This window comes from Myxocyprinus asiaticus, chromosome 37, assembly GCF_019703515.2.
Source record: "Myxocyprinus asiaticus isolate MX2 ecotype Aquarium Trade chromosome 37, UBuf_Myxa_2, whole genome shotgun sequence".
Taxonomy (NCBI): domain Eukaryota; kingdom Metazoa; phylum Chordata; class Actinopteri; order Cypriniformes; family Catostomidae; genus Myxocyprinus; species Myxocyprinus asiaticus.
The window spans coordinates 23047998-23062633 of record NC_059380.1 but is presented as its reverse complement, the minus strand read 5'-3'; the positions used below and the strand labels follow the sequence as shown (position 1 = coordinate 23062633).

The 14636-nt window shown below is 37.7% G+C and overlaps 1 protein-coding gene across 3 annotated transcripts; it reads right to left on the bottom strand.

Annotated features, from left to right (window-relative positions):
• Nucleotides 1–3497: 3497 nt before the first annotated feature.
• LOC127427642 (kelch-like protein 26) lies at nt 3498–14609 on the bottom strand. Of its 3 annotated transcripts, XM_051675330.1 has the most exons (4): nt 14298–14609; nt 14051–14180; nt 9346–9531; nt 3498–8061 (listed from the first exon to the last, which is right to left on the bottom strand). In XM_051675330.1, the coding sequence occupies exons 2-4, from the start codon at nt 14098–14100 to the stop codon at nt 6480–6482; spliced, it is 1818 nt and encodes a 605-aa protein (XP_051531290.1). In that variant the 5' UTR covers nt 14101–14180; nt 14298–14609; the 3' UTR covers nt 3498–6479. The 3 variants fall into 3 exon arrangements, with proteins under 3 accessions (XP_051531290.1, XP_051531289.1, XP_051531291.1); XM_051675329.1 differs by having other exon boundaries at nt 14051–14609; XM_051675331.1 differs by lacking the exons at nt 14051–14180; nt 14298–14609 and adding an exon at nt 12752–13537.
• Between the last annotated feature and the right edge of the window lie 27 nt (nt 14610–14636).

Genomic DNA, 14636 nt, shown 5'->3' with positions numbered 1-14636 from the left:
TATATGCTATATTGTTATGTCCTCTCTCTGTCCTACGGTAGCTGTGTGGGCAATTTCTAGTTGGCTGAGGGAAGTGATTGTTAATTGATTTTTTTGGGGTGTGTGGTATAAGTAACCCTTTTTGTAAAGTTTCTGCTCTCTCTATGGGGTAGGATCACCTCTCCAAAGGAGTCACCAGTATAACTCTCTGCCTCTCTACTGGATACTCACCTTCAATTACCAGCTCCATATGATGCTTTTTTTTTTTTTTTGGTGTTATGTTTATCAGAATCAGAATGAGCTTTATTGCCAAGTGTTCTCACGTACACAAGGAATTTTGTTTGTTTATTTTAATGAATGTACAATAAAATCATATAATTTAAGTGTATTTTGTGTTTGACCACTTTATGTTGCAGCCTTAAATGAGCTGACTAACAATACACACACACACACACACACTACCGTTCAAAAGTTTAGGGTCACTTACTCATTCTTTATTTTTTATTTCACATTTTAGAATAATAGTAAAGTCATCACAACTATGGAATAACATAAATGGAACTATGGGAATTATGTTGTGACTAAACAAAATCCAAAATAAATCAAAACTGTGTTATATTTTAGCATCTTCAAAGAAGTCACCCTTTGCCTTGAATTTGCAGACATGTACTCTTGACATTTTCTCAACCAAGTTCTTGAGGTATCACCCTGGGATGCTTTTTAAACAGTATTGAAGGAGTTCTCATCTATATGCTGGGCACTTATTGGCTGTTTTTCTTAATTATTCGGTCCAAGTCATCCATTTCAAAAACTTTTTTTTTTAAATAAAATTTTAGTTTTGTAATTAAATAAATTTATATGTTGGCACAATTATATTTTTGTCTACAAAACTAATTTCAAACATTTAAGCATACGCCTTCAGATCAAAAGGTTTTTAAGATCATGAGAAACATTTCAGGCAAGTGACCCCAAACTTTTGAACGGTGGTGTGTGTGTGTGTGTGTATATATATATATATATATATATATATATATATATATATATACAGGTGCATCTCAATAAATTAGAATGTCGTGGAAAAGTTCATTTATTTTAGTAATTCAACTCAAATTGTGAAACTCGTGTATTAAATAAATTCAATGCACACAGACTGAAGTAGTTTAAGTCTTTGGTTCTTTTAATTGTGATGATTTTGGCTCACATTTAACAAAAACCCACCAATTCACTATCTCAAAAAATTAGAATATGGTGACATGCCAATCAGCTAATCAACTCAAAACACCTGCAAAGGTTTCCTGAGCCTTCAAAATGGTCTCTCAGTTTGGTTCACTAGGCTACACAATCATGGGGAAGACTGCTGATCTGGCAGTTGTCCAGAAGACAATCATTGACACCCTTCACAAGGAGGGTAAGCCACAAACATTCATTGCCAAAGAAGCTGGCTGTTCACAGAGTGCTGTATCCAAGCATGTTAACAGAAAGTTGAGTGGAAGGAAAAAGTGTGGAAGAAAAAGATGCACAACCAACCGAGAGAACCGCAGCCTTATGAGGATTGTCAAGCAAAATCGATTCAAGAATTTGGGTGAACTTCACAAGGAATGGACTGAGCCTGGGGTCAAGGCATCAAGAGCCACCACACACAGACATGTCAAGGAATTTGGCTACAGTTGTCGTATTCCTCTTGTTATGCCACTCCTGGCGTCTTACCTGGGCTAAGGAGAAGAAGAACTGGACTGTTGCCCAGTGGTCCAAAGTCCTCTTTTCAGATGAGAGCAAGTTTTGTATTTCATTTGGAAACCAAGGTCCTAGAGTCTGGAGGAAGGGTGGAGAAGCTCATAGCCCAAGTTGCTTGAAGTCCAGTGTTAGGTTTCCACAGTCTGTGATGATTTGGGGTGCAATGTCATCTGCTGGTGTTGGTCCATTGTGTTTTTTGAAAACCAAAGTCACTGCACCCTTTACCAAGAAATTTTGGAGCACTTCATGCTTCCTTCTGCTGACCAGCTTTTTAAAGATGCTGATTTCATTTTCCAGCAGGATTTGGCACCTGCCCACACTGCCAAAAGCACCAAAAGTTGGTTAAATGACCATGGTGTTGGTGTGCTTGACTGGCCAGCAAACTCACCAGACCTGAACCCCATAGAGAATCTATGGGGTATTGTCAAGAGGAAAATGAGAAACAAGAGACCAAAAAATGCAGATGAGCTGAAGGCCACTGTCAAAGAAACCTGGGCTTCCATACCACCTCAGCAGTGCCACAAACTGATCACCTCCATGCCACGCCGAATTGAGGCAGTAATTAAAGCAAAAGGAGCCCCTACCAAGTATTGAGTACATATACAGTAAATTAACATACTTTCCAGAAGGCCAACAATTCACTAAAAATGTTTTTTTTATTGGTCTTATGATGTATTCTAATTTTTTGAGATAGTGAATTGGTGGGTTTTTGTTAAATGTGAGCCAAAATCATCACAATTAAAAGAACCAAAGACTTAAACTACTTCAGTCTGTGTGCACTGAATTTATTTAATACACAAGTTTCACAGTTTGAGTTGAATTACTGAAATAAATGAACTTTTCCACGACATTCTAATTTATTGAGATGCACCTGTATATATATATATATATATACACAGTACTGTGCAAAAGTCTAAGGCACATAAGATGTTTCACAAAAGCATTTGTCTTAAGATGGTTATTTATATCTTCAGCTTTAGTGTGTCAATAGGAAATATACATGTTAGACTCCTAAACATTACTTTTGCAAATAGAAAAGATTAGAATAGAAGAACAGGGAGCCCTGCAACAGACGTCATGGCCCCCACAGAGCCCCCCACTGAATATTGAGTCAGTCTGAGATTACATGAAGAGACAGAAGCAATTGAGACATTACAAAATAAGCTTGGAACATCCTATCGGCCAACAACCAAGAAAAACTGTGACCAGGTGTACTTAGGAGAACTGGTGCTGTTTTAAAGGCAAAGGTGGTCACACCAAATATTGATTTAGATTTTTTATGTTTACTGGATTTGTATGACATTAAGTGATAAATGAAAACTATTTTTAACTATGTTAAACAATAAAAACAAAAAACAAACATTTTTTATAAAATTATTTAAAATTGTAAATCTGGAAAAATTAGGCAGATTTTGTATCATTATTTTACTGCCAATATCACAGCATATCATGCCATATGACTTTAAAAATACTGTTAAATTCCTGATTCTACACACTGCAATGATAACAGCCATGCCCACAACAGAATAAGTAACATATTACACTTTGGATGTGAAGAAAAATAATTTTGTAATGATACTTCTTTAATTACCTACATCATTTATTTTTATTTATTTTTTTACATGTGACAATAAATACACATTTAATAAATGATATTTAGACAACACTGTAACAAAGATGATGGATGAAATAAGAACACACACACACACACAAAGTAATTTCACACATGGAAGACAATGCAAGGGTTATTGCAAAAAAAGTGCTATCAAGAGAAATACATTCAGTGATCTTTCAAAATGTTTAATACCAAACATTTTAAAATGTAATACATAATTTTATACATCAAATTAAGAATTGCATTTATTATACTTCCACAAAATGATTAAACATTTCTTATGTAACTTCATGCTATAAATGAGAAATTCATAAAACTTGTACAATGAGTTTTCTTGAAAAATAAAATATAAAAGATGGAAACTAATGATGTGATATAAAAAAGGAAAAGCTGACTGGGCTTTTACTTTTTGTAACATCACTTGTGGTGCTTTAAACAGGTTAATTAAGGCTGATCTGTGAAATTAGTCTGATAGGAGAAGATTAAAAGCCATTTGATAATGTGTTGAGACCCAGCTGACTAACTCAACAGTCTCAACTTAACCAGGTGTTGTCCACCTTAACATTTTAAGGTTTCCAACATTAGTACAACATAGTAGGGCTGTCAATTGGGCAGAAATCTAAATTCAAATTTTAAAGTCAGCTGATTTTTTAAATTGATGTTATTTCCTTAATCCACAAGAGAGCGCATTGAATACATATAACAATAGAGCACCGTGTTATAGTATTGCAAAGAACATTCCTGGCTGTTAAAAAAAAAATAAAAATAAAAATAAAAAAACAACAACATTCAATTTTAAACTTGTGCATAAAAAAAATAAATAAAAAAAGTCTGTTCATATTCTCAAATTTTAAGTCAAAAGAAAAAACGAGGGGGAAACGCTTCAGTAGGCAGTTCTGTGTTAACAGGGTGTTACACTTGCACTGGTGCTACAGCATATACTACCACAGACTCAAACTTCATAATAACAGCGATATCCCACAGTGTTTTTCAATTACAGCTATATGTAGGGTAGAATTATTCCCAGATAACAGTGGTATTCGGCTGAACTCGTTGGTAAAGCGGCTCATGATCCCTGGTCAGGGGTTGTTCAAACAGATGGAACACAACAGAAAGGAACAGAACGCGAGGATCTCGAGACACACATTTCCAACTTGGACTCCTTTACAGACAACCCCATTGCTTAATCTGAGCAATGCTGATAAGAGAGCAAGATGCAACAGCCAAAGACCTCCACCAACTGTAAGGGGCTGTTCACACCGAACGCTTTTACCACCATCCAGTTTACCATTTGTTTTTCTATGTAAACACGCTAGACGGACATCTTTGTTTTGCTTCAGGAGCACTGTTTTTTAGATGCCATGTCAATTTAAAAAGAACTCTCGAGATACCTAGTTTCTGTTAAACTGTATTTGTTGCACTGTGTCTAGCCTTTTTTTAGCGCAAGAATGCGATTGGTCTGAAGTCACCGCCAGTGCTTGGCATCCAAAAATCGAATGCGCAGTTTTAGCATTCGAATGTGCGTATTTATCTTAAATTCGACGAATATTCGAATTTTATTTTGACAGCCCTACAACATAGATGAGTCCTGAGCTAAAGGTGACAGTTATTCACTGTGCTTCACATTTATGCACAGTTATTCATATGGCAAATTAGCTAAATATAGAGAATGTACTTCTCTATATTTAGAGAATATAAATATATTTTGTGTAGTTGGAAACCAAATTTTTTTTTTTCAAAAAAAATATTTGTAACCTTAAAGAAAATTTGAGAACTCCAACATTAACACATAAATGTAATCAACAACAACCAAATTCATCATATTCTTAATGCACACATCGCTTGAAAAGCGACCGTGAATGTCTGTTATTCATGCAAGACCACCATTTTCTGGCATTGTTAAACAAATTTGATCCAGTCTCTAAACATCGACTGTGCACATTACACATTCAGAGAAAACATTACACTGTTTTAATCTTTGTCTGTAAATTCATGTTTGAATACATTGAACATGAAAGTGCATAATTAAATGTGCTACCTTAATTTGTGAAACAAAACCTGTAGGTAGACAAAGGTTATAAACATTTTTACCCAGTGAATATCTATTTGTTTTTGTCAAAATTTGATTTTTCAGTTTGAATATAAAATGGCTATAACAATGAGATTGTTGGGTTTTAAAAGTTGTTTCCTTGTAATAAAAATAAATAACAAATCTCACAATTGTTCCCTGAAGTGTTCAAAAAAAAAAAAAAAAAAAAAAACATTGCGCATGTGAATTTAGCCACCTCTGTTGCTTGTTTTAAATACAGTAACAGTTGGAAACAGGAAATTTAGGAAGATAGAGGGCTGACGACATTGCCCTTTTCACAGTAATGAACAAGAATTTTGTACAAGTACCAATAAGAATCACATAGACTGCTTGAGAAGTGCAGTAAGATGCTTAATGTTCTGAACATGCTTATCAAAAATGTTTACACTTTCATGACATTAAGCAGCAGTGGTGTGAATGCACCTTCAAGTGATTCTGTAATCATTTACTCACACTCATGTCATTCCAAACTCATGACTAACTTTCTTATCTAGAACACCAAGAAGAGATGTTTAGCTGTTAACACTGCTCTCTTCCATACAATGAAATTGGATGGTGATCAAGGGCTGTCAATCTCCAAAAAGCCCCATAAAAGCATTATAAATGTAGTCCTCATGACTTGTGCACCATATTCCAAGTCTTTTGAAGTCGTATGATATATTTGCATGAAGAACAGACTGAAATTGAATTCATAATTTACTTAAAATCTTACCTTGAAGATCTTGGTTGTTAGCAATTGTGAACTATTTGCCTTTCATTGCATGAAAAAGAGTAGCTTGAACATTCTACTGTAAATAACTGCATTTTGTGTTCCACAGAAGACTGGTCATAATCAAGCCATAAAGGTTTTGAAGTACATGAGGTTGAGTAAATTTATGGGTGAACCATCCCTTTGAATCATGAATATTCAGAGATATCTTTTCATAAGGCAAAAGCTTGCATACAAAACCTTCAAATCAATCTTGTAATTACTTCTGCTGCTTTTGGGGTAGACATTAAACCTTAAAATGTAAAAGAAAAATGAAAATATAAGAGAATGTGTGTTTTGTGTTAACCAAACTCTTAGTGTTGGGTGGTGGTTTGAGGAAATATAATAGGCGTACAAGCAATTCCGGCAAAAGATTCTGGAAAATGAAGATCTCTTTCCCACTCATCTGTTTCAGTGTTGTAAACCTGCACAATACTTGTGACATTATTGAGGTGCCAGTTGTATCCTCCAACTATATAGATCTTTTTATCCAGTAAGCAGCAGCCAGCTTCAGACTGGCCAGCACGCATTGGACTGACTGTTGTCCATTGATCAGTTTCTGGAATGTAATACTCTACAGCCAGAACATCGAAGCAGCGGTCGACATGGTCCATTCTGCCACCAAGGGAATAAACACGGTTATTCACGCTGATCATAGCATGCAGGACTCGCGGCTCTTTCATGGGACACCTAAAGTCCCACTGATCAGAGGCTGGATCGTAACAATGTAGAGTCTTCTTATCCTCCACGGACACACCGTAACCCCCAGAGACGTAGAGTTTCTCCCCACACGTAGCTCCGGCATGACCCCAGATTCTCCTCTTCAAAGAATCCACGTAGGTCCACTTGTTTTTCTTGGGGCAGTAGCATTCTACAGAAGACAAGCTGCCAGACCTGTTGCGGCCCCCTGTAGCGTAAAGTTGTCCATGGAGAACGTTGAGTTGAAACTGAATGCGACTCTCCTGCATAGGTTGGATTCGAAGCCATTGGTTGAGATGAGGGTCGTAGCGGAAGCAGATGTCTACTGCGCCCTCTCCACTGCGGTACTGCAGATGCTGCCCACCGACCACGTACACAAAATTGTTGAGAACCGAAACGCATGCATGGCTGCATCCCATCTCCATCTCCATCAAATCTTTGAACTGTCGTGCTGTGATGTCAGGTAGATAGTAAACTTTGCTGCTAACAGTGCGATCGTTGTCAGTGTATGGTGTTCCACCAAAAGTGATCAAGGATGTGACGTCGGAACGAATGGCAGTTCGCGGTGACTGCATTTCGTGCTGTCGGAAAGGAAGGATCTGATAATTGAAGGCCTCTAGGAGGAACTGACGACACTGCACATCCTCCACCATTATGTTGACAGACTGGACGCTGTCCACCAGCTCAGACGATCGCATTAGCGGGAAGCGCACATGGCAGAGCACTTCACTGGCGGCAGCTCGCCTGGATTCGTCTTGTTGCAGCCAGCGGATCGCTGCATGGAACAAGTCGATCTCACTGCAGTTCTTTAATTTGTTGCTCTGTAGGAAGAAAACCAGTCGTTCCATTGAAATGTGAAGGAAGTCGTCTTCCTGAGCGATTTGCAGGAAGTGACGGAAAGTGAATGCATCGACCGACTGTTTAAGGGAGGAGAGGCTGAAAGTGGTGGCCATCTGGCCAATGTTCAGACAAGTCTCTACACTCATGGCTGATTTGAGAAACTCCTCACAAAGCTCCACCACAGGAACCATCTGCAGGAACACAGCAGCTCCGAGAACATCCTGAATACAGTCCAGGTCCAACGTGACCTCAGAACTGTAGGCAAAATCAATAATGTGCTTCAGTCCTTTGGCTGAAAGACCTTGTAGCTCTATGGTGTCCTGGTTTGACTCCTTCATTCCTCCAGTGAACATGGCTCTGTGTGTATCAGGAAGATTACAGAAGCATTAAAGAAACGATTTTAGATGAAAATTGTAATTTACTGGCCTGCATTTTTTTTTAATATAACACTAAAGGAGAAATTCTTTAAGAATCTTCAAGCAGTTCTTTTCTATACAGGGGAAGTTCATTAATACCACATCTGTTAAGCTCTGTTGGGGTGGGGACTTAATTATACTGCCACCTAAGATATCTCGTTTTGGCCTAATTCTAAGGTAGGTAGTATGTATCCTTCCCCGGGTAGGCGATCCCAGAGTGCATCATGAGCTCGGTGGAAAAAGAAATTTCTCTCTAAGCGAGAGAAATTTAGATTATAAATATACGTACTTATAATTTATTCAATACTGAAAGGTATAGATAAATAACTGTTTAATCTGATACAAAACCGACTATTTTACCCAAAACGTGTGTGCTGTGCATATTTATTAGAGGATCATGTAATTTCTCTCGCGAGTCAAGTCTCCAATGCGCTGCACATGAGGAGCACTATTTGAATGATGCGTGAAGTGCCGCCAATGTAGAGCATTCCAAATCGGTCTCTTATGAGGCATAATTTCAGGTAGGATGCCGTAGAAGACAGCTGCCAAGGTAGGCAGGAGACAGCGAGGCAGCTCACTAAGTTTTGGAACAGACCCTATATTCCAGGACTTCTAATGTCATACCACAACTTTGTGTAAGTATAATTTAAGTCTTTATTCACACTCATTTAACGTATTCCTTCAAAAGACTTGGAATAGTTCACAATATATATGGACTACTTTTATGGCACTTTCAAGGTGTGTTTTTGTCCTTTTTAAAATATTGACAGAGATGGTCACTATGAATGTTTTTTGTGTGAAAAAGAGCTGCATGATAATTCTTCTTCTTCGTAAAAAAACAAAAAAACCAAATATCCTTTTGTGTTTGATGGAAAAAGAATTACAGCATATAGGTTTGTACAGAAATGAGAGTGAGTAAATGATTAACTATTCCTTTAAATCCATGGTGAAGAAAAGTCATCTCTATATTTTCAAGTTAAAAACTGTGGCATTTCACAAAAGCTGAGGTTCAGACAGAGATAATGAAAAGATAAAGTTTATTAGATTGATTATATACAAAATAGCACCTCAAAATTTAAGGTCAGATTCAAAACATCAAGTACTGCACTTCATGGGGTCTTTAAACACAATAATGAACCATCTTAGAATAATTTCTAAATTATATGATTAATCTCATTATTCATAAATCAGGTGGCTGGTGCTAGCAACCGGTGTAATGTCTCACCTGAAGTAGTCACTGCAGGAGGCCAAAACCGCTTTGTGAACCTCGAAGCGTTCGTTTTCAATGGCTAGAACCACATCCAGCAACTGACCCTGGTCACGCAAGGCAGACAACCCCCTCAGGAGAGTGTTGCTGTGGCTGGGGGCCGAAAAAGTACAACGGAGCGTGCTGTTCTTGTTGTTAGCCATGCTGGAAAGAGAGAGAATCAGTTTACGAGAAATTTGTATCTCTCGTCACTCCCTGCTCATTTTGTCTAACTTCACAGTTGATAAAACTACAATAGTAGCCTGAGGAGTCTAATGTATCCTGACACACTACCAGCTGGTCTCAGTTTCTAAGCTGGTGCATCAGCATGATCCCTGTAATGGCACTTACTTTTAAATTATTCATCAAATTGCATAAAGAACCTTTTTGGAAACAGAACCAATTAGCCTCCCCAAAACCAAACAGTTGTCATGTCTCAAATCACAACCAAATAAACTGGTTCTTGTGATAATTCTTATGAATACATTAAACAAAATAAAACACTTGTTAGGAGCATCCCTTGCCCTATAATGCCAGTGTTTCTTAACCCTCATGTTCTGTTGAGATTGACAGTATGTTCTTATATTTGGGGTGCCAAAAACTCCAATGCTCTATATGTCAAAATAATGGCAATTTTGGGATTAACTTTTGAACACATTCTGAAAGGTGAAGTGTGTAAATTCCAAGCAGGTGTTGCTGTAGCCCGGAGATCTCCAAATGGGGGGGATGAAATGTCTTTTATTTAATGATAGTGATCATATGAAGCCATTTATTATCACATAGTTGTTTGGCTCCTTTTTAAATCATAATGGTAACAGAAATCACCCAATTGGCCCTGATCAAAAGTTTACATACCCTTGAATGTTTGGCCTTGTTACACACAACGTGACACACACAGGTTTAAATAGCAATTAAAGGTTAATTTCCCACACATGTGGCTTTTTAAATTGCAATTAGTGTCTGTGTATAAATAGTCAAAGAGTTTGTTAGCCGTCATGTGGATGGACTGAGCAGGCTAGATACTGAGTCATGGGGAGCAGAAAAGAACTGTCAAAAGACCTGCGTAACAAGGTAATGGAACTTTATAAAGATGGAAAAGGATATAAAAGATATCCAAAGCCTTGAAAATGCCAGTCAGTACTGTTCAATCACTTATTAAGAAGTGGAAAATTCGGGGATCTCTTGATACCAAGCCAAGGTCAGGTAGACCAAGAAAGATTTCAGCCACAACTGCCAGAAGAATTGTTCAGGATACAAAGAAAAACCCACAGGTAACCTCAGGAGAAATATAGGCTGCTCTGGAAAAAGATGGTATGGTTGTTTCAAGGAGCACAATACAACGATACTAGAACAAAAATGAGCTGCATGGTCGAGTTGCCAGAAAGAAGACTTTACTGCGCCAATGCCACAAAAAAAGCCCGGTTACAATATGCCCGACAACACCTTGACATGCCTCACAGCTTCTGGCACACTGTAATTTGGAGTGACGAGACCAAAATGGAGCTTTACAAGTATTATGCTCCTTGAAACAACCACACCATCTTTTTCCAGAGCAGCCTGTATTTCTCCTAAGGTTACCTGGGAGTTCTTTTGTATTATGAACAATTCTTCTGGCAGACTCTTTCTTGGTCTACCTGACCTTGGCTTGGTATCAAGAGATCCCCCGAATGTTCCACTTCTTAAGTGATTGAACAGTACTGACTGGCATTTTCAAGGCTTTGGATATCTTTTTATATCCTTTTCCATCTTTATAAAGTTCCATTACCTTGTTACGCAGGTCTTTTGACAGTTCTTTTCTGCTCCCCATGGCTCAGTATCTAGCTTGCTCAGTGCATTCACGTGAAAGCTAACAAACTCATTGACTATTTAAAAAGCCACAGGTGTGGGAAATTAACCTTTAATTGCCATTTAAACCTCTGTGTGTCCCCTTGTGTGTCTGTAACAAGGCCCAACATTCAAGGGTATGTAAACTTTTGATCAGGGCCATTTGGGTGATTTCTGTTATCATTATGATTTAAAAAGGAGCCAGACAACTATGTGATAATAAATGGCTTCATATGATCACTATCATTAAATAAAAGACATTTTTGCGTGATCAGTCATATTTTAAAAAACAATGCCAAAATTTCACAATTTCTGCCAGGGTATGCAAATTTTTGAGCACAACTGTATATTCAGGCTTCCAAACAGATAGCACAAAACTATAATTTAGATTTCATGGGGTCTTTGTATGTTTTTAAAAATATTAAAATGGCCTTGGGGTCTCTCAGACCCAAAACAGGACATGAGGATTAGAAGCTTCATCCTAGAAAACTTCTCAAAAATAATATAGATCAGGAGTTAAAACACTAATGCCTCTCACTGCAATGGATCTTTCCCATCGCCTCCATAACTACTTTTAACCCTTAAATGCATGGTAATTTTCCCAAACCCTCGGGTCTTTAGAGACCTGGTACTTATATCTATCAAAAATGGATGTACAAAATGCCCAAATAGTGTAAAATTTTCCAAATATTTTCAAGACAATTAGAAAATAATAAACTAAAATAAATTGATATATTTTGATGTTTTATTTGTCATATATCAAAGAGATAATGCAACAAATCAGGACAAATCTAGAACACGATTCATTATTTTCACACTGAAATTTCATGAGGTCCAACTGGCTGTCAAACACACACTGAGCTACACAGAACACATAATCTACACATAAGATATACCTAAGTTAAACATATGTTACACAAATGTATTTTCTCAGGCACTTTTTGAGTCTAAATAGATTCACAACAAATTATTTTTTTAGTACAACCAAATGACAATAGCCATATCATACTGTTCACGTGTTACACTTGCTATGGTTTACTTCAAATGTTGTTTCTACGTCAGCTAGCAATGTCAAATGTAAATCTTGACTTCATTGAAACAGCGCCACCTTGAGTAAGAAGGGGAATCCTGATAATTCACCATTGTTGATAATTCATTGTTGCACAAAACAATCAATGTGATATAGTATTTATTTGTATGAATGTAGTACTCATTTCTCTTGTAATAAACAAAGAAAAAGATAGCCTTTGATAATAAACTTAAATAGATATGAAATAATCATAAAAAATATCATTTATAGAGGAAAAAAAAAAACCAGACACTCTGACATACCTCTAAAGACCCGATACACTTTTGGTACTTAAAACATATAAATGTTTTTGTGTTACACGATTTATAAGAGACAGATTGAGGAATACTAAAGAGGTGTGGGTACAATTCCAAAAAATGGATGAGGTACAGCGGGTGGAATGAGGTCCCGGGTCACTAAAGACCCATGGTATGCATTTAAGGGTTAAAGGGATAATTCATCCAAAAAGTAAAATTCTCATCATTTACTCACCCTCATGCCATCCCAGCTGCGTATGACTTTCGATTTTTGATGACATGATTTTTGATGTGATTATTTTGAAAAATATTGCGATTTGAACTTATGATAGACAAAAAAAAGTTTTTCAGGTGTTCATCTGCCAAAAGGCTACTGGGGTTTTCACACTTGAGTCCATTAAAAAAACTAACAAAAAAAAAAAAAACTGAGACCTTTTTTCAATTCACCCACAAACAAATAAATATATAAACAGTGAAACAAAGAAAAAACACTGTCTTCTTCATATTCAAATTGTACCCATCCTAGAGCACTGTCTGAGTGTAAATAAAGCGCTTGGCGCACTTAAGCAAACGGAACTGAACTAAGAGGACTTCTGTTACTCTAAGCATGAGATGGAGTTGTGGAGCACAGAATCGCACTGAAAACACTGTAATAATGCTCTAACCTAATATAGACTGGACAGAGCAGCGCAATAACCTTTGAAGCGAGCAGACTATTTATCTTTTTAATCGCAGCCCTCTGCACAGAATAAATTCTAGAGACTGTTGTGCATGAAAATCCCAGGAGATCAGCAGTTACAGAAATACTCAAACCAACCCGTCTGCCACCAACAATCATCCATGTGATTATCTAATCAACCAATCGTGTGGCAGCAGTGCAGTGCATAAAATCATGCAGATATGGGTCAGGAGCTTCAGTTAATTTTCAAATCAACCATCAGAATGGGGAAAAATTTGATCTCTGTGATCTGGAGCGTTGCATGATTGTTGGTGCCAGATGGGCTGGTTTGAGTATTTCTGTAACTGCTGATCTTCTGGGATTTTCACGCACAACAGTCTCTAGAATTTACTCAGAATGGTGACAAAAACAAAAAAGCATCCAGCGAGAGGCAGTTCTGTGGATGGAAATGCCTTGTTGATGAGAGAGGTCAACAGAGAATGGCCAGACTGGTTCGAACTGACAAAGTCTACGGTAACTCAGATTACTGCTCTGAATGCTACTCTGATTTGCGGTTTGACGCTGTTTTGGCGGGGGACCTACACAATATTAGGCAAGTGGTTTTAATGTTGTGGCTAATCGGTGTAAATGTAAAGTAATGTTTGTTCTTATTGAGCCTTTCATCAGAGAACATTTTCTACCCTGTGTGGGTCAGACAAAGTTTTGCTGATTTAACTGAATGACAGACATTTCTATCTCTTGAAGCTACAGAATGCAGTTTCTTTCCTGATATTTGTATTAAGTCCTACGCATTTAGGTAGAACCTCTTTACGAATGCATCAAACGCGACCTGATTCTGCATGTATACATGCCTACCTGCTTTGAGCTCGATTCGCAGAGAACTCCACACCATCCGACTCCGCCATACTGAGCGATGATGAGGATGAGGATGAGGAAGTTCATCATGTGAAGACGCCCAAATGACTGCTAATCATATTCAATCTCACTAAAACATCAAATGTTACACATTACGTTGACGGATCACAAACGTAACATTATATAAATACAGTTTCAAGCCATGTAGGTTGCTGTAAGACAATAAGTATAAGAAAGAATTTCTAACCCCATTAATATTGCACGGCCTGTCTTTGAGCACACAGTGCTCCAGATGCTGACAGAATTCAGCCCACCTGCGCGCGCGCGGCTCGCCCTCTGACCTGCGCAGTCCCGCAAAAGCTGCCCGCGCGCTCACGAACACCACATCACTCTCGCGCAGCTTTGCATTACATAAAGGTCCGTCTGCCTAATAATGACACATTTACTCAGAATAGCACATGCCATTTAGTTAAAATGTTTTATTTTGGCATTAACGATTGTTAGCCGACTATAGAAAAAAATCTCTCTGTAAAGTCGCGCAGAAAATGTGCAGTTGACCGTAAGGGGCGTGGTTTTTCCTCCTCAT

Excerpts from the sequence above, each read along its gene's own strand:
- LOC127427642 (XM_051675329.1), bottom strand. The coding sequence starts at position 14,100 with ATGGCGGAGTCGGATGGTGTGGAGTTCTCTGCGAATCGAGCTCAAAGC. Across the intron at positions 9,532-14,050 it reads GCGAATCGAGCTCAAAGCAG|CATGGCTAACAACAAGAACA; the intron begins GTAGGCATGTAT and ends CTCTCTTTCCAG. Across the intron at positions 8,062-9,345 it reads TCCTGCAGTGACTACTTCAG|AGCCATGTTCACTGGAGGAA; the intron begins GTGAGACATTAC and ends TGATACACACAG.